Source organism: Heteronotia binoei, chromosome 13 (genome assembly GCF_032191835.1).
Source record: "Heteronotia binoei isolate CCM8104 ecotype False Entrance Well chromosome 13, APGP_CSIRO_Hbin_v1, whole genome shotgun sequence".
In the NCBI taxonomy this organism is placed as follows: domain Eukaryota; kingdom Metazoa; phylum Chordata; class Lepidosauria; order Squamata; family Gekkonidae; genus Heteronotia; species Heteronotia binoei.
Window position 1 is genome coordinate 65,072,744 of NC_083235.1, and position 22,938 is coordinate 65,095,681.

A 22,938-nucleotide genomic window follows, 5' to 3' on the forward strand; every position below is an offset into this window, starting at 1 on the left:
TGACCTGGAGTAGGAAATTTGGGAGACTCTGAGAATCCACCATATTCTTCATCATAGGACTCTAGCAGTTGTTGGAAACATCTGGTCATCACCTCTCGTGAGGATGGGGGCACTTCCTCCCCTCGAGCACCCACATCGCTCCTGGCTAACAATGCAGACATAATTTTCTGGCTGTTTTCCAAAAGGGTAGATCTGTTCCGTTTCCACTGGTGGGATGGGAAACAAACAATTCAAAGCTATGGTTTTCGTAGTAGTTAATAATGACTGCTGCCTCGTCCAATTTTCCCTCTCCTCAGAAAAACTGCAATTCTTTTCTTCCCAAGTATCAAGGCAAACCGTGTGTGAGTACTCCACAAAGGTTTGCCACCCAGGAAGTCGTTTGCGCATATTGATTCAGAAAGGATGCTGCATGCTGCACTGTACATTCTGCCAAAACTACAAACTAAAAAAGGTCAGAAGACGATGCATGTTTTGCCTGTTTGTGTTGTTCTCATTGAAGCATGGATAACCAGAGTATGAAACAGGAATCCATCCAGATATACATGGTTCCAATGTTTACTGCAGGGTAAATGGAGACGTAACATATACTAGGAAGTGGCAACTTATTTATAATTTAGAGCCGCCATTAAAAACACATTAAAAGCTAAAGAGGAGTAGCTGATTTGCAAAAACAAATTATGCATTTCATATAAAACCTCCACATAATTTGCATGAATAAAGAGAGACCTAACAGTGCCACCCTAAGCAGTCACACCATTCTAAGTTCATGGCCACAGAAGGGAATAACAGCAAACAATTATTATGTATTTTGTTCGATTTATATCCTGCCCTCCCCGCCAGAGCAGGCTCAGTGCGGCTTACGTGTTCATGTATATACATGAAATATAAAAGTACATTAAGACATAAAAACATAAAATCATAAAAATCATAAAAATCAAAACATTTCAAGTGCTATATTAATCTTTGGATGGCAGTTTGTTTGATAAGATGGATAGCTGTCTAATCTGTTTTTTATATCATGTTTTACTATTCTGCTGTTCCAGCTGGATGTTCTATATAGAAACAGACCTTAGGTTCATGCTAGAGGTGGTTCAGACATTTCGAAGCCTGTTGTAGCCTTAATTAATCTTAATTAACAAATGCCTGGCGGAAGAACGCCGTCTTACTGGCCCTGCAGAACTATGTGAGTTCTCGCAGGACCCTAACCTCCTCAGGGAACTCGTTCCTCCAGCATGGAGCTACAACAGAAAAGGCCCTGGCTCTGGCCGTCATCAGCCTGGCCTCTTTAAGGCCATGGATTGAAAGCAGGTTTTGTGACACAGTATAATAAATACTGTGTGGTAACACAGTATAATACAGAACAAGACAAGCACAAGCAACTGTGTATACAAATAATAAAGAAAATGTAAAAAATCTATTCGTCCTTTCTTTGCTTTTTCTAATACGTGTTTTATAACACTATCAAAGATACCACAATGCAGTAAGAAAATATTATTTCAAAAAGGTGATTCCACTACAAAAATCCATACAATCCAAATTCATTTGAAAAAACAGTCCAAGTTCATGTAAGAAATAGTTCATGCAAGACATACAGTCTATTCAAATCCTCCATCTTACAAATTTATTTGAAAAAAACAGTCCAAGTTCATGTAAGAAATAGTTCAGGTAAGACATACAATCTATTCAAATCCTCCATTTTACATGAACTTGTACTGTTTTTTTTTTCAAATGAATTTGGATTGTATGTATTTTTGTAGTGAAATCACCCTTTTGAAATAATATTTGTTCTACAGAAGGGTACAAGCACTGTACTGTAAATCATTCCTACTGCACATGTAACACTTTTTCTATAGAGCCATGCTTGATTAAAAAAAGCATTAAGGGCTAATTCTCATGCTACACCATCACAGGAAGCTGTCGGAATCACATCCAAATAAAGGTAGCAATAATTTCATATGACAGCTGTAATATGCAAGAGCAATTCCCCACATTTATCAGTCCTACCGTGTGGCATTTCTACACCCCTAGTGCGCTGACTACTAGTATGTAAAGCGTCCATGCCACAGGGCCATATATATAGAAGTGTATTACATGTTCTCACTTGCGTAAGAGGGCCCTAGCCTAGAAACACTGCCCTCTAGAGAGAAGTGCTTTCTATAGAGAGGCTGGGTGAGTGACTGCCTAGGAACAAGACAAGGAAAGGAGGGGTGAGCCCCAAGGTAGAGAAGCAGCCAAAGAAGCTGAGATCTTTTTCTCCTGGGGTGTCAAGAATTTCTAAAGAAGTTTCTGAGGAGAAAACCTTGTGGAGACAGAGAAAGGCAGCTGGTGAAAGAGTGGCCAGTTTCCAGCATGAGTGTTAGTGGGACTTCTGCTATGACTTGTGAGGAAAAATGGGAAGGCAACCTGTCTGCATTTTGTAAGTTAGGACCCAGAGACTAAAAAGATTTCCTTCTCTTCTCACCCTGACTTTGGGACTGCTCATTATAATTTTTATTTACATTGTTTTGCTTAAAACTCCCAGTTCTGAATCCATCATTTCCCCAATCTGCTGTTCAGGTTATGAATGAGGCATTCACAATTCTGTGACCACTAACCTGGCCCTTTTAAGACTAAATGAGTTATATATATACATTTTAAATATTAACAATACAATAAAAACATAAACATACAACACAGAGACAAAGGAAAAGGGGGGGAAAGAACTGATAAGAGTTTACTGCGGATATGCTAAACAAGACAAAAAAAGCTTGTGAAATCGAGGATTGGTTTCTGATTTGCCTCTACAAATGTTGGTTTAATTGCCTTCACTCTTTCTCCCATCTCCCAACCCATACAGAGATTCAGTTAGCATTCCAGCCTGCTTTGCGTCCAAGGTGGCATCAGGGACAAAGACAGAATGTCCACATTTGTGCGCTGTGCAAAAGTATAGGTAAGGCTTACTGCGATTAATAACCCAACTGCAAACCACGGTTTCATATTGTGATTTGATGTACCCAACCTATTCATGGTTTACAGAGTGACCTATGTTTAGATGATCACAGTAACCACGGTTAATTTAATCAAATAACAGGGTGCAATCAGACCAGCAGGTTGCCGCGGCAGCATCACGCATCTGGAAAAGCTGCTCAGTTTTGCGCTGCCTCCCATTAATCAGACGGTGGCCGCTAAGCTGGCATCAATGTGGCATGGGCCCATGGTCAGCCATTCACATTGCTAATGTACTACAACAACGGACCCATAGGGAATTTTTTTTTTTAAAGTCCTGCTGTGCATACGCAGGAGCAGATGAGTGCATGAGCACTCCTCAGAGTGGGATTTGAAGGAGGAAGGACATGCTGGAAACAGAGTGGAGCAATCACATTGCTCATGCTTTCCCATGAAAGGCCAGGGTAATCAGATGGCCAGAAACCTGTCATGGACGTGGTTCCCTGGAAAGCTACCCAATTTTCCCCAGTGGCTATTTAATCCATCTGGGAGTTGTTGTAGCACGAGGAAAGGATGATTGGGGCATGGGGGCCAGATGTGCATGTGTGATCATGCCCATTTAATCTGAAAGGGAAGGGTGGCTATGGTGGACCAAATTGCTCGTCCGATCACACCCATAGTTTCACATGATATCTTAACAGAGCCAGTGAGCTGCTCTCAAGTATTACAGCTACTGCTGCAACCACAATTACACGAAAGCATTTTTAGCAGGTTTCGCACAGCAACTATAAAGTCGAAGTCAGTCCCAAGATATATTTTTAATTGAAACATTAAAATACCAAAAACATTGCATACCAAGATGTGAAAAAGAAAAAGGTTTGTTGGAGGTTTGGGATTTGGGATTTCCACAAACCAGAACCACCAACCTTCAACAAATTCCTCCATTGCCCAAACTGGTTTGTGGTTTGGGGAATTCAGAAGTGAGTTCTGAAGGCATTTAAATGCCTTTGGAGTTTACCTCCAGGTTGGGCCAGCCTGACTGAACTCTGAAAGTGAACTCCAAAGGTCTTTATAGCCCTTCACAACTCACTCTTAGAGCTCAGTTGAGGTGGATTTAGAGTTGGGCTCTTGGAGCTCAGAGTCAAGCTCAGTCAAGTCAGGCTCAGTTGAGTCAGGCTCTTGGAGCTCAGTTGGACCAGCCAATCTGGAGGTGGGCTCTGAAGACATTTAAATGCCTTTAGATCTCACTCAGGTTGGGCCATTGGCCAGCGGTGGGCTCCAATGGCATTTAAATGCCTTCAGAGCTCGATTCCAGTTGGGCCACCAGACTCAGAAGTAAGCTCCAATATTTAAATACCTTTGGAGCCCACATGAACCCTCCCACAAAACTCACAAACCTCCATGGAGGTTCATGGGTGGATGATGGGAGGCACATTCTCCCAAGCTCCTGGTTGGGAAACATGAATCAGCCCAGTTCATGTCTGAACTGGGGTTCATTTATGAGTTCCTCCCCATTCCTAGTGGTGACTCATTCAGCCCATAATAATTACAGGACAAACTTACCTATCCCAAATTCTTTGTCCACCAAAACTAAATCATAATGCATTAATTTTTCGCATTAGCCCTTCAAAGACTAAACTAGCACCAGCAGCTATTAAACTTGATCTCCACTGTATTATTCAAATGCAAATGTCAACTTCTTGTACAAGCCTGAACTCCATACCTGTTCTAGGATGCGGAGCAAAACTGTCCGAAAGCCAACTTGGTAAATGCCATCCTCAGGAGGAAAGTAGGTCCCTCCTACAAATGGTTTGAGATCAGGTGTCAACCATACACTCATTGGCCAACCCCCTCCACTGCTGGTTGCCTGAGGAAAAATATATGGGATGTGTTTAGTTCCCTTCTCCACCACATCTGGAAACTCCCCAACTGGTGAAGAGAAGCTCCCCAACTGGTTATGCCAGTTTCCCAAGTTCCAACTCCCCACCTGCACAAAGGTCATGTAAACTTTATCAACATCTGGCCTCTCTTCTCGATCGACCTTGATGCACACAAAGTTCTCATTCAGAATCTGACCGATTTCGACATTCTGGAAGGATTCTTGTTCCATGACATGGCACCAATGGCAGGTTGAATAACCAACTGGAAAAAAAATACTAAAGAATTAAGGAAAGTTTCAGCGATGGAACAAAGCAATGGAGAACTGGAATTAAGAGATGAAAACGATTTGTCAGGGAGAAGAGACAATAGCATGTGACATCTGCATGGGTGTAACTTAAAAGGGTTTAGAACAAATGAGGGAGGAACTGGATCAAAGAAATGGTCCATGCAACAGGGAAGAAACCATAAGAATTCTAAGTAAAATACTGTTATGGTTTCCTAAGAACCATTCAGGGAGTCAAATAACATCATAGTTTAAAAAGTGAGATCAATAAAGAAAAATGACTGGAAATTCTTCATAAACTGTTTCTACAGTGACGTATCAGTCAGGTTATAAAAACTGTTCAAAGCATTTATTATTTTTTAAACCCACAGAAGCTAGAAAAAAAATTTGGTAATAATTTCTTAAACTGTTTTCTAAAATATCCAAAGGTTCTAAAAGTATCTTTATCCTCCTACAAATTCCCACCGGCTTGAAATAGCAAGTTAGCAGCTCTTCCCAGACAACAAGTCTACTATTGGTGACAGGCTGGATCTCCCACCAATAGCTAATCTATTTGTAATCAATTTGTTTACTCATAAGTAATTCTTACAGCATTCTTTGCTGATGTCAACTGTACACCCACAAAAAAACAACAGAAGGGCATTCTAAAAACAAGGGGGGTGGGATGCATTGCCAGGAAACCGCTAGATGGAAACAGGGAGGCAAATCCACTGCAGGAGGAACTAATTAGAACCATTTGTAATCTGCAAGCATAAATTTATCGTCTCAGAAGATTTAAGCAACCACTAACCAAACCAGCAGGATTGCTTGTACTGCATGGTTTTGAAATTTTATATATGCAATATATGAATCTATAAACATGTACATAAAATAAAGCCATTTCTTTGTTACCTGATAGGAATATCAACTTATCCTCCCTCTTTGCCTTGTCAAATGCCTCTTGACCCCATGGATACCTGAGGGGGGAAAGGGAGACAGGATGCTGGGATTTACATCTACAGCTCACCCTATTAAATATGCCTAAACCAGATAGCAGAGTTAAACAGACACTTTTCTCCAATCACAGACTCTTCCAATTGAACGTAATTATAACTGAGACACTATCAAACAGCACAATATCAACAAAAGATGTGCGGACAGGGCCACAATAGCCCATAGCAGATGTGGAGCAGAAGGTAAGGGACACAACTGATGGGCATCACCGGCATCGTTTCAGCCACCATGTACTGCTCAGTGCTCACTGCCATAAGAGTGTTGCCATGAATGAGCTGCTGGAAGGTGCAAAAGGACACCTAGAAGCTCAGATAAAATACATACCACAAGTTAGGAAAGGCACAAACAGGCATAAGAAAAGGCCTGTGTGGTTAACAAACAAAGTAATGGAAGCTGTAAAAGGTAAGAAGGACTCCTTTAAGCGGTGGAAAACCAGTCCAAGTGAGATTAGTAAGAGGGAACACAGGCTGTGGCAAATCAAATGCAAGACTGTGATCAGGCAGGCAAAAAGGGACTATGAGGAGCATATTGCAAAAAACATAAAGACCAACAATAAAACTTTCTTCAAATATATTAGAAGTAGGAAACCAGCCAGGGAGGCAGTGGGGCCCTTGGATGACCATGGGGTAAAAGGATTACTGAAGGAGGATAGGGAAATGGCTGAAAAGCTAAATGAATTTTTTGCCTCCGTCTTCACTGTGGAAGACGAGAACTTTTTGCCCGCCCCAGAACCACTAATTTTGGAAGGGGTGTTGAAAGACCTGAGTCAGATTGAGGTGACAAATGAGGAGGTCCTACAACTGATAGAAAAATTAAAAACTAATAAGTCACCGGGTCCGGATGGCATACATCCGAGAGTTCTGAAAGAACTCAAAGTTGAACTTGTGGATCTTCTAACAAAAATCTGTAATCTTTCATTGAAATCTGCCTCCGTTCCTGAGGACTGGAAGGTAGCAAATGTCACCCCCATCTTTAAAAAAGGTTCCAGAGGAGATCCGGGAAATTACAGGCCAGTCAGTCTGACTTCAATACCGGGAAAGTTGGTAGAAACCATTATCAAGGACAGAATGAGTAGGCACATTGATGAACACGGGTTATTGAGGAAGACTCAGCATGGGTTCTGCAAGGGAAGATCTTGCCTCACTAACCTGTTGCATTTCTTTGAGGGGGTGAACAAACATGTGGACAAAGGAGACCCGATAGATGTTGTTTACCTTGACTTCCAGAAAGCTTTTGATAAAGTTCCTCATCAAAGGCTCCTTAGAAAGCTTGAGAATCATGGAGTAAAAGGACAGGTCCTCTTGTGGATCAAAAACTGGCTGAGTAATAGGAAGCAGAGAGTGAGTATAAATGGGCAGTCTTCGCAGTGGAGGACGGTAAGCAGTGGGGTGCCACAGGGCTCGGTACTGGGTCCCATGCTCTTTAACTTGTTCATAAATGATTTAGAGTTGGGAGTGAGCAGTGAAGTGGCCAAGTTTGCGGATGACACTAAATTGTTCAGGGTGGTGAGAACCAGAGAGGATTGTGAGGAACTCCAAAGGGATCTGTTGAGGCTGGGTGAGTGGGCGTCAACGTGGCAGATGCGGTTCAATGTGGCCAAGTGCAAAGTAATGCACATTGGGGCTAAGAATCCCAGCTACAAATACAAGTTGATGGGGTGTGAACTGGCAGAGACTGATCAAGAGAGAGATCTTGGGGTCATGATAGATAACTCACTGAAAGTGTCAAGACAGTGTGCGTTTGCAATAAAAAAGGCCAATGCCATGCTGGGAATTATTAGGAAGGGAATTGAAAACAAATCAGCCAGTATCATAATGCCCCTGTATAAATCGATGGTGCGGTCTCATTTGGAGTACTGTGTGCAGTTCTGGTCGCCGCACCTCAAAAAGGATATTATAGCTTTAGAGAAGGTGCAGAGAAGGGCAACTAGAATGATTAAAGGGCTGGAGCACTTTCCCTATGAAGAAAGGTTGAAACGCTTGGGACTCTTTAGCTTGGAGAAACGTCGACTGCGGGGTGACATGATAGAGGTTTACAAGATAATGCATGGAATGGAGAAAGTAGAGAAAGAAGTACTTTTCTCCCTTTCTCACAATACAAGAACTCGTGGGCATTCGATGAAATTGCTGAGCAGACAGGTTAAAACGGATAAAAGGAAGTACTTCTTCACCCAAAGGGTGATTAACATGTGGAATTCACTGCCACAGGAGGTGGTGGCGGCCACAAGTATAGCCACCTTCAAGAGGGGTTTAGATAAAAATATGGAGCAGAGGTCCATCAGTGGCTATTAGCCACAGTGTATGTGTGTATATAACATTTTTTGCCACTGTGTGACACAGAGTGTTGGACTTGATGGGCCGTTGGCCTGATCCAACATGGCTTCTCTTATGTTCTTATGACACCTAGCAAAAACCACGAGCTGTGCTGAAACATCTCACCTGCCTTATCCGTGAGCCTGAACATCTGGTGTATTCTGAGCCACTGAAAACAGGCAATGAATAGATGTGTTGTTGTTTTTTATATTTATATCTTTACTTTTCTCCTGAATGAGAATTCAAAGGAGCTTACAATATTCCCTCTTCCTCCTCCTCCTCTATTTTATCCTCACATCAGCCCTATGAGGTAGGTTAGGCTGAGAACGCATAACTGGTCCCATATCCTAGTCCAATACTCTAACCACTACAGCTCTCTATACAATGCTGGCACCTAAATATTTACATAACTAGATAGGGAGAGAAGGGAAGGGATATATATGGTGTGAATTCCTATAGACCAGCAGAAATTAGAATTCTCTCTGTGTATTTGAACAACAATAAGAAGCACCCCAATTCTACTCTCTGGCATTTAATTGGAGGACTAGGTTGCAGAAATACAGATATAGGCATTTTGGTTCCATGGTCAAAATAATATGGGAGTCAACCTTTTAAGTAAAATCCTTTAAAATCAAACACAGCCCCAATGTTGTTCTTTAGTTTCACAATGAACTTGTATCCTCAGTTGAGCACTAGAGGTGAGATGTGACTAATTAAACACGGGAATGTCTCCTCCCATATATGCCCGGGAGGTTGTTACGTTCGGCCTCCCAACGTTTCACTGTTTCCAGCTTTTTCATAAGCCGATCAACTAACATGTAGCGGCATTCTGACTATTACTCATAAACGCCCATTAAGAATTTGGTGCCAATTAAGAATTTGGAAATGGGCGTTTATGAGAAGTCGTCAGAATGTTGTTACAAGGTTAGTTGATCGGCTTATGAAGAAGCTGGAAACAGTGAAACATGATAAAAAGCTGGCAATCACGTGAAAGTGAATTTTTTCCTTTATAGCTAATATCTGAGGTTGGATTCTGTACTTCTGGAAGAATTTGGAGTTATATACCCATTGAAGATTGGAAAAGCTTCTTCAGAGTCACCCAGTGGAATGGACATATTATCAGTGGGACTTTCCTTTTTAACCTTTTTGATATCATTGTACGAATTTGTTGATGCTTGAGCACCTATGGAATGAATTATTTTTTCTAATGTAACTAAGCGTTTGATATTTTTTGGCACAGTTATTTTTTGGTTGCTTATCTATACTGTGTCATTACTGTTTTTTCCTTTCAACTAAGGTCAGGGCTTTTTCAGTCCTGGCCCCGACCTGGTGAAATCAGCTCCCTACAGAGATCCGGGCCCTATCTGGCTCATTAGCCTTCGGTAGGGCTTGTAAAACAGAGCTGTTCCACCAGGCTTTTAATTGAGGCTGCAAGTGTCTATTCTTGATCTGGTTGGCCTCCCCTGGCGGCACTGTCATCTGTGCTATAAAATGGAATGATATCTGCCATCTCTACGGGTTAACATCTTATCATGACGTGAGATGGCCAGGCTGGGCAATATGTGATGATATGGAACATTTTTTGAGTGCTGTTGAGTTGTTTGTTTATAAAATGTTTGGTGTACTGGTTAAGTGTGCAGACTCTTATCTGGGAGAACCGGGTTCGATTCCCCACTCCTCCACTTGCACCTGCTAGCATGGCCTTGGGTCAGCCATAGCTCTGGCAGAGGTTGTCCTTGAAAGGGCAGCTGCTGGGAGAGCCCTCTCCAGCCCCACCCACCTCACAGGGTGTCTGCTGTGGGGGAGGAAGGTAAAGGAGATTGTGAGCCGCTCTGAGACTCTTCGGAGTGGAGAGCGGGATATAAATCCAATATCTTCATCTCACAGGGTGTCTGTTGTGGGGGAGGAAGGTAAAGGAGATTGTGAGCCGCTCTGAGACTCTTCGGAGTGGAGAGCGGGATATAAATCCAATATCTTCATCTCACAGGGTGTCTGTTGTGGGGGAGGAAGGTAAAGGAGATTGTGAGCCGCTCTGAGACTCTTCGGAGTGGAGAGCGGGATATAAATCCAATATCTTCATCTACCTCACAGGGTGTCTGTTGTGGGGGAGGAAGGGAAAGGAGATTGTGAGCCGCTCGGAGACTCTTCGGAGTGGAGGGCAGGATATAAATCCAATTGTGTTTTATTGTTTTACCATATGCTGTACTCTGCTCCGAGCCCTACGGGGAATGGGTGGAATAGAAATAGACTAAAATAAAAGAAAATTAAATGCCTCAAAATAGAGATTTCTGCTGCATGCATGTCCCCTTTATATAGAGCCATCGCTGTACATACAGTACTGTATATGTTTTTGTCTATTTGTTTGAGAAACATTTTCTGCATTCACTGTGAAAGCCACTTTGAGTTCTCAGACATGGGAGAAAAGTAGGGATATTATATATACATGTTTTAATACATAAGTAAATAAAGTGGCCCTTATTTTTAAACGCCAAAAAGACAGCTTCCTAATCCAAGAAATTACAATAAAGGCACAGACAAATGGCAGAGAGGAAGGAAGACAGAGAGAGAGGGAAGGTCTGCAAGAACTTTGTTAAACATTCTTAGGCTTTATTTTCAGGTATTGTTAAACATGTCGTTAACATTCTTAGGCTTTATTTTCAGGTATTGTTAAACATGTCGTTAACATTCTTAGGCTTTATTTTCAGGCGAGGATGAAAAAGAGGAATCAAAGAACAGGCTTCATGGAAAAGTTGGGCTCTTAGGAAGGATTGGAAAGAAAGTGTTCTCTTTGTTTGAAACAAGTGTTCTGGGAAGGAGCTGCAGGTCTAGGAGGCAGTTTGGGAGAGGGAGTAGAGGCACAAGAGAACAGGAGACCTTTCGTTCGTTGGGCAATAGTAAAAGAAATGAGTCGCCTCTTAAAAAACAATATCTATGACATTCCAAAGCTGTTTTCCCCTAAAACCATTTGTCTTGCCCACTCCTGTTCTTATTGAAAGAAAAATGCTCTTACCAGTTCACAGGATTATGGGCATGTTGAAGGAGGTAAGGAGACTTCTCATGAATCAGACGGTTAGTGTACCGAGGGGTGCCAAAATGGATGTCTTTCCCTCCTGAGGCCATGGCCAAGGCTCTTCTCAGAAATACCGTTCTGCAACAAGAAACACAGATGGTTCTCATATTTAAAATATGAATTTTTATTAACAGTTTTAATTGTCCTTATTGTGTGTAAATATTTAAGATCTTTTTCTTGAATTCTTGTTTCCCCTTTTTTCTTTTTTGTATCCCTACATTTTTGAGAAAATAAAATATACTTGAAAAAGGAAATTTAAAAAAGAAACACAGATGGAGGGCTTTTAGTCTGGCTAATTTCCAAAACCCTAGGAGCTAGATTAGCTCCCATGCCAGTCCTCTTTTGAGCACTACACACCTCCTGGTGAGATCAGCATCTGGACAGGTTCAGTCTGTATTATCAGGAAATGCTACTGGCTTGTTTCATGAAAGAGAGAAGTCTGAAATAGAGAGCAGTTAAACTGTAGTCTTGGACTAGCTGAGGGTCGGGTGGGGGGTCTCCTATCAGGTCTACAGAAAACCAATGACTCATGCTGGTTTCAGGCACACAGGCTTCCTCAGGGTGGAACTCACTGTGTTGGCCAATTGAAATGAATCTTATTGTTATGTTTCAGCAAAGTCCCAGACAAGAGAAGAGTTCCTCTCCCAACCCAACAGTCCAGCTGCCCACTGCAGACTGTCTCTTACAGCACAATCCTAAAGGGGGGGGGCCTGAAAGTGCTCTGGAGGCGGACTTACCGCTATGCCGGCGGTAGGGAGACATACGCTGGTACATCCTCCTCCTCGCTGGAGGAAATGGGGCATGCGCCACTCTCCGGCCGCTGCAGCGTGCTGCCGCCGTTGACTGAGGGCAGTTTAGGGCATGGCAGAGGCGCAGGGCAGCACGTCGGCGCAGGAGGAGGCCGAACAAGGGGCATGGCCACTGCTGGTCGGGTCCCAGAGACCTTTCGGTGTGGGAAACCCCGCCCCCAGCCAGGCGCAAACCTGTGCTATGGAAAATGCTGGTGTGCCCCATAGGAACTCATTGAAACCAAAAACAAAGGTCGGCTCCGCCACTGCAGGAACTTGCAAACCCCTTAGGGAGCGGTGTGATTGCCTCACCAATCCCCTTGTGCCTCGGGCTGACGAGCCCCCTCCCCAGCACCCAATCACATCCCCCCCCCCCAGAAATACTTCCGCTCTGGTCTCGCACAACTCAGTTGTTAGGGACAGCTTCGCATGGTAGGAAGTTCTGCCGGCGAGCTCCCTGCCATACGGACTTAAAGCGAGGGACAGGCAGCCACGTTGGTGACGGGTTTTGCACTGCGCGGTTGCTTTGACGGTATCTTTGACTTGCAAGGGGGAGAGTGGGGTCTCTCCCCTGGGGCTAACTGCTCTTGTTTCCAGGTCTCCACAGGCTCTGCATGTGAGGACTGTCGCCCATGGTTGGGTAAGTTGCACTGTGCACCCCTACTGTCCTCCTCCTCCCCCTTGCTCTCGACCGCTTGGTGTGCGAGCATCTCTGGCACTTGAACCCAGCAGTGGGCTCCAGCAGGGAGCATTTGCTGACTCCGCTACCCTGGCAGCTGCCCCGATGCGGGGAGGTGGATCAGAGACTGTCCCTTTAAGAGAGCACCTGGCTGAAGTGCAGCCTGCTCCTCCAGCTGCTGCCCCTGCAGGTGCTCTTGATCTCTGTCTCCATTTTGCAGGTGGGAATCCAACACAGAGGCTTCCGCGTGTGTCACTCCACCCCCCCCTCCACTCCCTCAGCTGTTTCTGCCCACTGCTCTGAATGGAGCCCCACCCACGGCGAGACTGCCCAGCACGCACAAGGGAAACTGTTGCACTCTGTTCCAGAAAAATAAAGTCTGATCTGTAACCTCTGTTGTCTCTCCTGCTTGGCATCTGCTGCATGTTCCCTGGGCAAACCGCCCCATCAGTGGCCTCTCCGAGGGAATTCCTGGGAGGGTGGGCAGACTTGGGTCTTGGGGGGGGAGAGCGGGCTATGAGCCTCCATGCTGCCCCTACATGGCTGGTCAGGGGAGGGCCTACCGAACCCCACAGGGCTGTTGTGCACAGGGCACAAAGGAGGGGGGGACTGATGAAGTGGATGCATGCCCAGCGGCTCACACTCTGAGCTCTGTGGCTCTCAGGGGAGGTGTTCCTTGCACATAGCAGGGGGCGACAGCAGGGCAACACCGGGGGGGGGGCTCCAGGTGATGGTGGTGTGTGTCTTTTGGACTTGGTGGTCTGCCCGCTCCCAGACACACATTCCAGCCACTGTTTAGAGCAGCGAACTCCTGCACTTTGTGGTTCTTGTTTGTCTGCACATGCCTCCACCCATCTGTCTGCCATTGGCAGAGTCTCTGACAGTAGGAGGGTGTGTGGGGATTGACGGCCTCTCAGATGTGGGCTTTCCACCCCCTCTCCTAGGCACATGCAACAGGCTGGCCAATCCCGTGGTCCCACATGAGCTGTGCCTCCCCCACCCCTGTCTCAGCAGCGGGCCAATGGCATGCACATGGGTGGAATCACCATGGCAACGGGTTCTCTCTCGCTTGTCAGGCTCATGTTCCCCCTCCATGTGTGGCATAACTTTTCCCTTTTGGGAGCGGACTGTGGCTGCCTACGCTAGTTCTGCACTCGAGCGCAGCTACATGGCGGTTCTCTGGATTGGGCTGTTAGTCAAGTTTATTCTTAAAATGAGTATGGGTTAATCACTTCTGTAATGTTTTTAGCATTCAGAGTTCTTTACCATTGTTAATTTATCCAGCCTCCTAACTCCTAACTCCAAAGCTGAGTTCAGGTAGCCAGCTCCAGGTTGACTCAGCCTTCCATCCTTCCGAGGTCAGTAAAATGAATACCCAGCTTGCTGGGGGGAAAGTGTAGATGACTGGGGAAGGCAATGGCAAACCACCCCCTAAGTCTGCCGTGAAAACGTTGTGAAAGCACCGTCACCCCAGAGTTGAAAATGACTGGTGCTTGCACAGGGAACTACCTTTACCTTTTTAACTGTGTATGGTGGAGGGAATGTAGCATGCTGTAGCCCAATTTTGTCAGATCTCCGAAGCTAAGCAGGGTCAGTACTTGCAAGGAACACCACCAAGGAAGACTCTGCAGAGGAAGGCAATGGCAAACCACCTCTGCTTCTCACTTGCCTTGAAAGCCCTTTGTTGAAGTCTGTTGTGAGTTGACACTTACATACATAAACTGCGTAAGGTAGGCCATTAATATTTGCCTTCTACAAATGAAAATTAAATGACATTCTCAAGGCCATTCAGAACATCATATATGCAGCATGCGCTTTCCAAGAGGTCTTGCGCAGAAAGCTCATGCCATTCTGGTCTCACAGTCCCAGTCAGGTATGTGGGATGGTAGGAGCCACAGTGAGCTCCAGTTCCTGCTGAGTAGAGTATGCAAGAGAATTCAATACCCCCAATTAAATATAGATTCAGATGGGTGGCAGTGTTGGTCTGAAGCAACAGAAGAAAATTCAAGTTCAGTGGCACCTTTAAGACCAACAAAGTTTTATTCAAGGGGGACTAAAGCAAAGTTAAACTAAGCTTGTTTTTTTCAGTTCGGTCCTTGCATAAAACTTAGCTGGTCTTAGTGCCACTGGACTAGAACTTTGTTCCAAACTAAACATCAGAAGATATGCCCTCAGAGATCCAATGACTGAACAAAAATTTAAAAACCTAGATTTATAAAGTCCAATATTAGCATTCTATCTATTCCACACTACCTCACTGGCTAAGCTGACCACAAGTTCTTGAGAGTTACAAAGTACAAAATCGAGATAATTCTTGCTACTGAATATTTATGCTGCTTCCGCAGAAAGGTTTTTCTTTGCACGGGCAGCAGGAAACCCCAAGACTATTTGGGAGCATCCAGATGATGTCGTTCCCATGTGGATATAACTTGTGCGGCTTCTGTACATTTCCCTTTTGAGCCAGGTTAAAAATAAACCTACTTTAATCCTGCTCAAAGGGGAAACAGAGGGACAGCTGCAAGCAGAGCATCCACCTGGCGCTCTGCCCACAGTCACTATGGAAAGGGGCAGAACTAAGCTCTGAATTCCCTTTCTTTTAGGGCTTTTTCCATTCCAAGCATTATAGCAGGGCTGGGTGGGAAAGGAAGAGGAGAAAGGAGGAGTATCCAGGCCATGGGGATTGTGCACTGAATCACCATTGCCTCTGCGATTTTGTGCTAGTGTAGTAGGGAAACGGGGGCAGCAGCAGGGTGGGGGCAGCAGCAGCAGAGAATTCAATGGAGATGGGTGTATGCAGATGCCATTCCTGCCCTGTCCTAAGCCCACTTTTTATTGCTGTAGCTGGAGCATGTTTTCACACACCCTTTGGGGAAGCAGTAGATGTCATCTGTAGAAACACAGATATGTGTGTTTTTAATCACTAGTATCACCAGCAGCAACAAAAAGTGATGGGTAGCAACTACCCAAAAGGCGTTGTTGGCTGTGGCAACTGCTCTTTGGCACACCTTGCGCAGGTGAGGCAAACCTGGTTCCCTTCTACCTTGTGTTTCAAAGGCTGATCAAGATCTTTCTTTCAGGAAAGCCCCTGTAACTTCACTACTCCTACAATCCATGCTGTTGTTCTATTACTCTGGTCTGGGCTTTTTTTGTAGAATAAACCCAGCAGAAACTCATCTGCGTATCAGGCTACACCCCCTGATACCAAGCCAGCAGGGAGAGTGTTCCTGCGCGTTCCAGCCCCCCCCCCCCCCCCAAAGCCCTGATTCTGGTTTTACCCTATTTTATTACAAGTTGTTTAGGGGACTTTTTTTTTGCCCAGGAAGCAAATGTAAACAATGAAAGAAAGAAACAGCATTACAGTGGAACAAAGAGCTCAGTAGGACCTTTAAGACCGACAAAGTTTTAGTCAAGGGATGAGCTTGAAAAAAAACTTAGTTGGTCTTAAAGGTGTCACTGGACTCTTTGTTCTATTGCTTCCGACTGACACAGCTGCCCACCTCAGTCATCATATTACCCCATCAATATTAGAAGACACTACTAGAAATAATTTTGCATTCTCTTTTGATGCTGCATCTAACTGAACTACAATCTCCTTCCCGATGACATATTTCTTAATTTACACTGTCATCCACAAATCCTCCCTACACCTCCTAATTCTTCCTTTACTACGAGTCCCAGTCCTTCCACTAACTTACGTTTTCCTGTTGTTACCACCACAAATCATTACAAATGATGGAGCTCTGTTCCCACAATATGCTCCTCACGCTCTTTGTAATCATATAACTCTGTCCAGTCATTTCTTAAACATTCAGCATTCAAGACTATAAAAAGCCCCAAGTAGGGTTACAACAACAAATACCTAAGAGAAACAAATGAAAACACCTCTAGCCTGACTTTCCTTGTTTTCAGACAAATCCGTTATTTCTGAGCATCACCTTTACCTTAAGGTTAATCCTCTTATTTCAGAATGGCCACAACATCATCGAACAGTTAAACAGAAAACACCTCACAATTGGCAGTGTTGCTTCTTTTTCAAATGTTGGGTTACCAGCCTCTCTCACCTCCTTAGAACACCTTTACAGTTCCTGCCAACCCAACGAAACGACGTCAGAGCTGTAAATTTTCAAAATGGTGTCAACTCCGCCCCCATTCCAGAATGTGATTTGTATCTGGCCAATCAGAATGCCCATCTCTAACAGACAGGACAGTCAGCACCACTGCTGTAAATGTGTCAAACTAGGATGTGGGAGACCTGAGCTGGACGCCAACAAAGACGTTTTGCTCTGATTCTGTAACTAAACTGGAGTAGGAGGGATACTGAGTATCCACACGGCATAGTTCAATGTCCCTCTCCCCACCTGGCTGCAATGCTTCCTACACCTGGCTTGGCAGGACATTTCCAAGAGACTGTGGTCAAAGTGCTCTTGGATGCTGTGTGGATGAGAAGGTGTGCATTTTTGCAGGTCCAGTGCACAGAAGCACTATTTCCCTTGCAGCAGGCCTCACTATTACTAATGACGTATTAGTATAGTTTAACCCTAGGGTGATATGCCAATTCCTAATTTTTTAAAGCACAAAAGGCCTCTGATGGGAAGGGAATGGTGGGCATGGGGGAAGGGGGACTACAGCAAAGGAAGTACAGGGGAGACTACTGTGTGGATACTCCATTGCTGCTAAAACGCCTCTGCACACACAGCAGCAACAGAAAGAATATGGGAAATCATCACCTTGTAGATGTAGCCCTGGGTTCAAATCCCAACTCTGACACAATGCTTGCTAGATGACCTTGGGCCAAGTTACTCTTTTCTTAGTCTAACCTACATTATACAGTTGTCATGAGGCTAAAATGATGGAAGAAGCATGTACATTGTTTTCATCCCCCTGGAAGAACAGAGTGAGAAAAATACACTCAAAAGCAGTCTTGGAAAGCCTCCTCTTGACTCCTCTGAACTAATGTAATGAGGTAGATACAAGAATGCATTTAAAGTACTTTGGGACATACCGCAGTACATTGTACTTTAAAAACAGTATCTAAGGTTGCTACACATCACATGTGTATGTATAATTGGGGGTTTATGCACTTGACCTATGACATGTTTTCAACTGAACATTCAGGAGGAAGCTCCCTGTCATGTCCATGTACATTTTTAAAAAAGATCTCCCACGACATAAGAATATGAAAGAGACATACGGTTAATTTTATTACATTTGTTATCCATCTCAACTATATGAGAGGAGACAATTTAAAAAAAAAAATCTCACATTTTGAATGGGAAATCTAGAACACTGAGATTCCCTCCGTGCCTCTTCTAAGGGAAATTTTTGTGACATTTGATTTCACTGATGAAATGTACAGGACTTAGGATCAGGTGTACCAATTTGGTAAGGAACCATGAGAGGCAACCTCTACCCTAAGAAGCCTTCCTTCAAGTGGTTATTAAGTGGAGGAAGGCTCCTTAAGCAGAAGGAAGTCTTCATACTATGTTTTGTGGAGTGGTAAGATGCAGGCCACTGCCAAGTCAGTATTGTTTTCCACCAGGCCCCAGAAATCTGGTCGATCACTGACACAGATTTCAACTCTCCAAAGCAAAATAACTTTGTAATGCAAAAGTTCAACAAAAGCCATTAAAGAATCCACAAAATATGGGAGTGGATACAGCACCCATGGATTGCTAAAGCATTCCATACTTACTATGGTGTAAGTCCCATTAGAATCAGAATAAATGGGGTGGGTGGGAGCTAGAAATCAGAATAAATGGGGTGGGGGGGAGCTAGAAATCAGAATAAATGGGGTGGGGGGGAGCTAGAAATCAGAATAAATGGGGTGGGGGGGAGCTAGAGCAGTACCCTGACTAGAAGATGCAGTCTAGCAAGTCATTAGACCACAGGAACTTTCCGCAACAGAAATCTATGGGAAACTGTTAAAAAAAAAAGATTAACTAACAAGAAATTTGCAAACCTAAATGCAGTGCTGATAAAAACCCATGATAATAACCACTGAAAAGTAATCAGTAGCAACTCCAGTTGCGAAGGAGCCTGCACCGAATCAACAGAAAACTATACCAGCAGCAGAAGCTGGCAGGAAATCAAGAGTGGACCTAACCGGAAAAATACAGAATAGTTGTTTTCTAAACAAACAAAAAAGTTCTGATCGACATTATAGTCCAGCGCAAAGGGGGAGGGGGGGGGGGAAGGAAACAGCCGTCCGTACAAAACCAATATCTTCACAAAACGGATCAGAAAAAAAGCCAACCAGCTCAGTTTCCACCCGGAAGACGAAACTCAAGATCGGCCCAAATTCGGAGGCTGACATGGCAAAAAAAAGCAAACCGGGCAACCGGCGCGGCTTCCGCCAGCCTCCCCACCCCCTTTTTCGCTTCCGATCTCTGCTCCCTCGCGGGGTGGTTGGTGCGCGTGTAAACAGTAGCACGTGACCCCTCCGGGCGCCAAAGTCCCGGGGGCCGAAGGGCGAGGGGGGGCGGCGTTTGTGGCCGCCCTGTGCAACCGGGCACGATCCGGTACCTGCAAGCGGAGGAGATTCGCTTCGGCCCGAGCCGGTGGAGGAGCGGGCGGCAGGGAGTGCGGCATAGCAACGAGACCGGGGCGGAGAACATCGCCGCCCGCTGGCAGTTCTGCTGGCGGCAAAGGGCGGCGCCAACCTCCCCATGAATGTCTGTGCTGGGGGAAGCCCCGCCGCAGCGGGCAGCGAGAGGCGGGGAGGGATCTGCTGGGGCTCAGGGGGTGTGACTCCGGTTGGAAGGCGTCGCGGGAAAGCGGTTCCAAAGGGGAGGGTCACGCCTGGGAAGGAAGAGGAAGTCCTGGGCCTGCATTGCTTGAGACCCGGACAGGGTAAAAGGCTGCCTAGGTTATTTTTAAAGGGCTCCTCGTTTCACTCATATGGTGATTGCGTGGAGATGAAATAAAACGGCCGAAGATTTCTTTTGAATGGACCTTTTGCATTCCCCGTGGAACCTTGGTGGAAATTATTGCGGAATCCATCCCCTCGTGAAATATACCGCCTGTGTATTTGGGGTACCTTTATAAATTATTTGGACGCTTCATCCTATTATTGTCGGTTCATTGTGTGTCCGCGCGGTGGTTTTGCTTTGATCTGTTTACTGTGGAGCCGCTTCGCTTCCTATGGCTGCATGTGTGGCAAAGTGGTCGCTGTCCCTGATTTATGGGCACTGTTTTGGGGGGGGAGGCGGTGTGAGTGGAGCTCCCACTTCACTGCTATACCACATGCAAAGTGATGACTTTGGTGGATAGCTCTATTTCTTAGCTCTGAAAGTCTGGCCTCCCATCCTGGATTCTCTGCTTCTCCTTTTGGATGCCTTTCCCAGCCTCTTCTACTCTCTCCACCACCTTCCTCTGCCTTCAGCTCTCCAAGTAGCAGCAGCCTTCGAGGCTGCTTGGCCAGCATCTTACACATGGTACAAAAGGACATGCCAAACAGATTTCAAGTTGCATAAAAGGCTACAAGGGTTTTGTTTTTGTTTTTTTTCCTGAGGCGGGGGGGGGGGGATACGCAAACAAAATGGAGTCTGGCCTCCATGAGAGCCAAGTGGTCAGGTGATGTATGCTATGTGCTAGGCTGAGAAACTCCAAGACAAGCCTTCCTTGATTTCAAGACTCAGCAACAGGCTTTCCCCCCCTTCAAAATCTGGTTTTCCTAACAATGCACCACTGACTTGCATTATTTAGAACTGTAACATTCCCTTTTGAGCAACCTAGGCATGTGAAATATATGGTTGCCAACTCTGGGTTGGGAAATACCTGAAGATTTTGGGGGTGGAGCCTGAAAAGGGTGGGGTTTGGGGAGGGAAGATTCTTCAGTATGGTATTATGCCATAGAACCCACCCACCAAAGTAGCCATTTTCTCCAGGTGAACTGATCCCTGTCACTTGGAGAGCAGTTCTAATAGCACAAAATCTCCAGCTACCACCTGGTGGTGGGCAACTCTAGCACAATGTCAGCTCTCTCTCTCTTTTTTACTATGTATCGTCCTTGCCTTTATATGCTCTTGGTGGGATGAGACACTTCTATGATCAATCACAATAAACTAGTTCAAAGGACTCATTCTGTGCCTGTTTGTTGTCAGCCTCCTGACTGACTGAGCCCCATCTGCCCTAGGCCAATTTTCCAACAATTAACAGCAGTCATCCTGCGAAGTAATTGAGCCTGAGAATGCCAGAGTAGAAACTTGAACCTGGGTCTCTTAGGTTCAGAGCTATAGTTACATATATACTGAGTTCAATCCCCGGCATCTCCAACTAAAAGGGTCCAGGCAAGTAGGTGTGAAAATCCTCAGCTTGAGACCCTGGAGAGCCGCTGCCAGTCTGAGAAGACAATACTGACTTTGATGGACCAAGGGTCTGATTCAGTAGAAGGCAGCTTCATATGTTCATATGTACCAGGTTTTCTGTCCCTGTAGCTCTTGGTGCAGTATGAAATCTCTTCTTGTGTATGCGGACCTGAATGAAGACTCTTGTGTGTGTTCCTGCCTGGCTCATTGGAGCCATAAGAACTGAGCTTGGGGACTCAGGAACAATGGACAGCAGGATCCAAATATCTATTGCCGTGATCCAATCACAAGCCCCTGACCGGTTTGAATGACCCAATGGCGTGCTAGTGCAGGAACCTTGATGTGTATATAGTTGGCCCCGGTGTCCCAGTTCCTCAGGCTTAGAGTGCAGCCCTATACTAGGCTGTACCCAATAAAGAGCTATGATCCCGACCACCTCACCTCTTCATTGCATTGAACCCACTATATTATATCTCTTTTATGCGATCTACCCCAATTTAGACTGCATAGTACCTCTTAGACCAGGGGAGTTAAATGTCTGGCCCGCAGGCCGGAACCAGACTGCCCAGGGCTTTAATCAGGCCCGTGGGGCCCCTCCCCCCTCCTGTCCTCACCCTTTGAAACTCCTAGGCTGCCAAAGTTTCCAGTTCCTTCTTCCTTGTCTCTTCAGGCTGAAGCAGGAAGCAATTCTGGGCTTGCAAAGCTGCAAAGAAAATGCAGAATGGACTTTCCATTAAGGTCCCTGTGCCCAGATAGACTACTCTGGGCACAGAGACCTTACTGGAAAATCCATCCCGTGTTTTTCTTGCAGCTTTGTGCTGATACGTATTTTAATGGAGTGGAGCTCAGTTTCACTTTGCAGCATTTATATGGCCAGTTGGAAGCTGTTCCTTGCTGGAGTTTTGTTACCCTGCAAATAAAGGTTTGATGCTTTGAGCCAGCATGTCTCTGCTGAATGGACCTTAGAAATGGAAGGACGGTGGCTCAGTGGTAGAGCATCTGCTTGGTAAGCAGAAGGCCCCAGGTTCAATCCCTGGCATCTCCAAAAAAGGGTCCAGGCAAATAGGTGTGAAAAACCTCAGCTTGAGACTCTGGAGAGCCGCTGCCAGTCTGCGTAGACAATACTGACTTTGATGGACCAAGGGTCTGATTCAGTAGAAGGCAGCTTCATATGTCCATATGTACACATACTGGTGCCTAGTAAGTAAAAAAATATATATATTTTATTTATATCCCGCCCTCCCCCGCCAAGCAGGCTCTAACCTGAGTACTCTAACCTGAGAACCCATAGCCAAAGGGAGATATTACATTAAAAAAGCCATTGCCAATCTGAGTAGACCTTGGAGCAGGGGGAGAAGCTTGCAATGCTCAGCCATTTCATATTTTCCTAACCCCACAGCATTTTATATTTTTGGTTTATAAGTTTAGTTTCTGCTGTGATCCTTGTGCTTGTGTGGGAGTGGAGGTTTCCCTGGTTTGGGGGCCTCCAACCCTCTGGCATGAAGCTGACTGGGAGGGGGATCCCCAGCCTTGAAAAACTATGTCAATTCCAATGTGTCTGGCACAATGGTGTCACCCAGAACTGACATCATTGTGCACGGAATGTTCTAGCAATCAGGTAAAAATTCTGTGGCACAATAGAGCTTTTTACCCGAATTCTAGAGTGTCCCATGCATGATATGAACAACATGATGATGTCAT

The 22,938-nt window shown here is 45.1% G+C and overlaps 1 protein-coding gene across 1 annotated transcript in view; it reads right to left on the bottom strand.

Moving 5' to 3' along the window:
* Positions 1-19,646, bottom strand: part of SPATA20 (spermatogenesis associated 20) — a 57,331-nt gene extending 37,685 nt beyond the window's left edge. The window contains exons 1-6 of the mRNA XM_060252135.1: positions 19,454-19,646; positions 11,405-11,542; positions 5,981-6,045; positions 4,913-5,067; positions 4,649-4,792; positions 5-206 (exon numbers count right to left, since the gene is read on the bottom strand). Coding sequence (XP_060108118.1) covers positions 5-206; positions 4,649-4,792; positions 4,913-5,067; positions 5,981-6,045; positions 11,405-11,542; positions 19,454-19,545 — 796 coding nt within the window. The 5' untranslated portion in view covers positions 19,546-19,646. The remainder of the gene's footprint in view (positions 1-4; positions 207-4,648; positions 4,793-4,912; positions 5,068-5,980; positions 6,046-11,404; positions 11,543-19,453) is intronic.
* Positions 19,647-22,938: the final 3,292 nt, after the last annotated feature.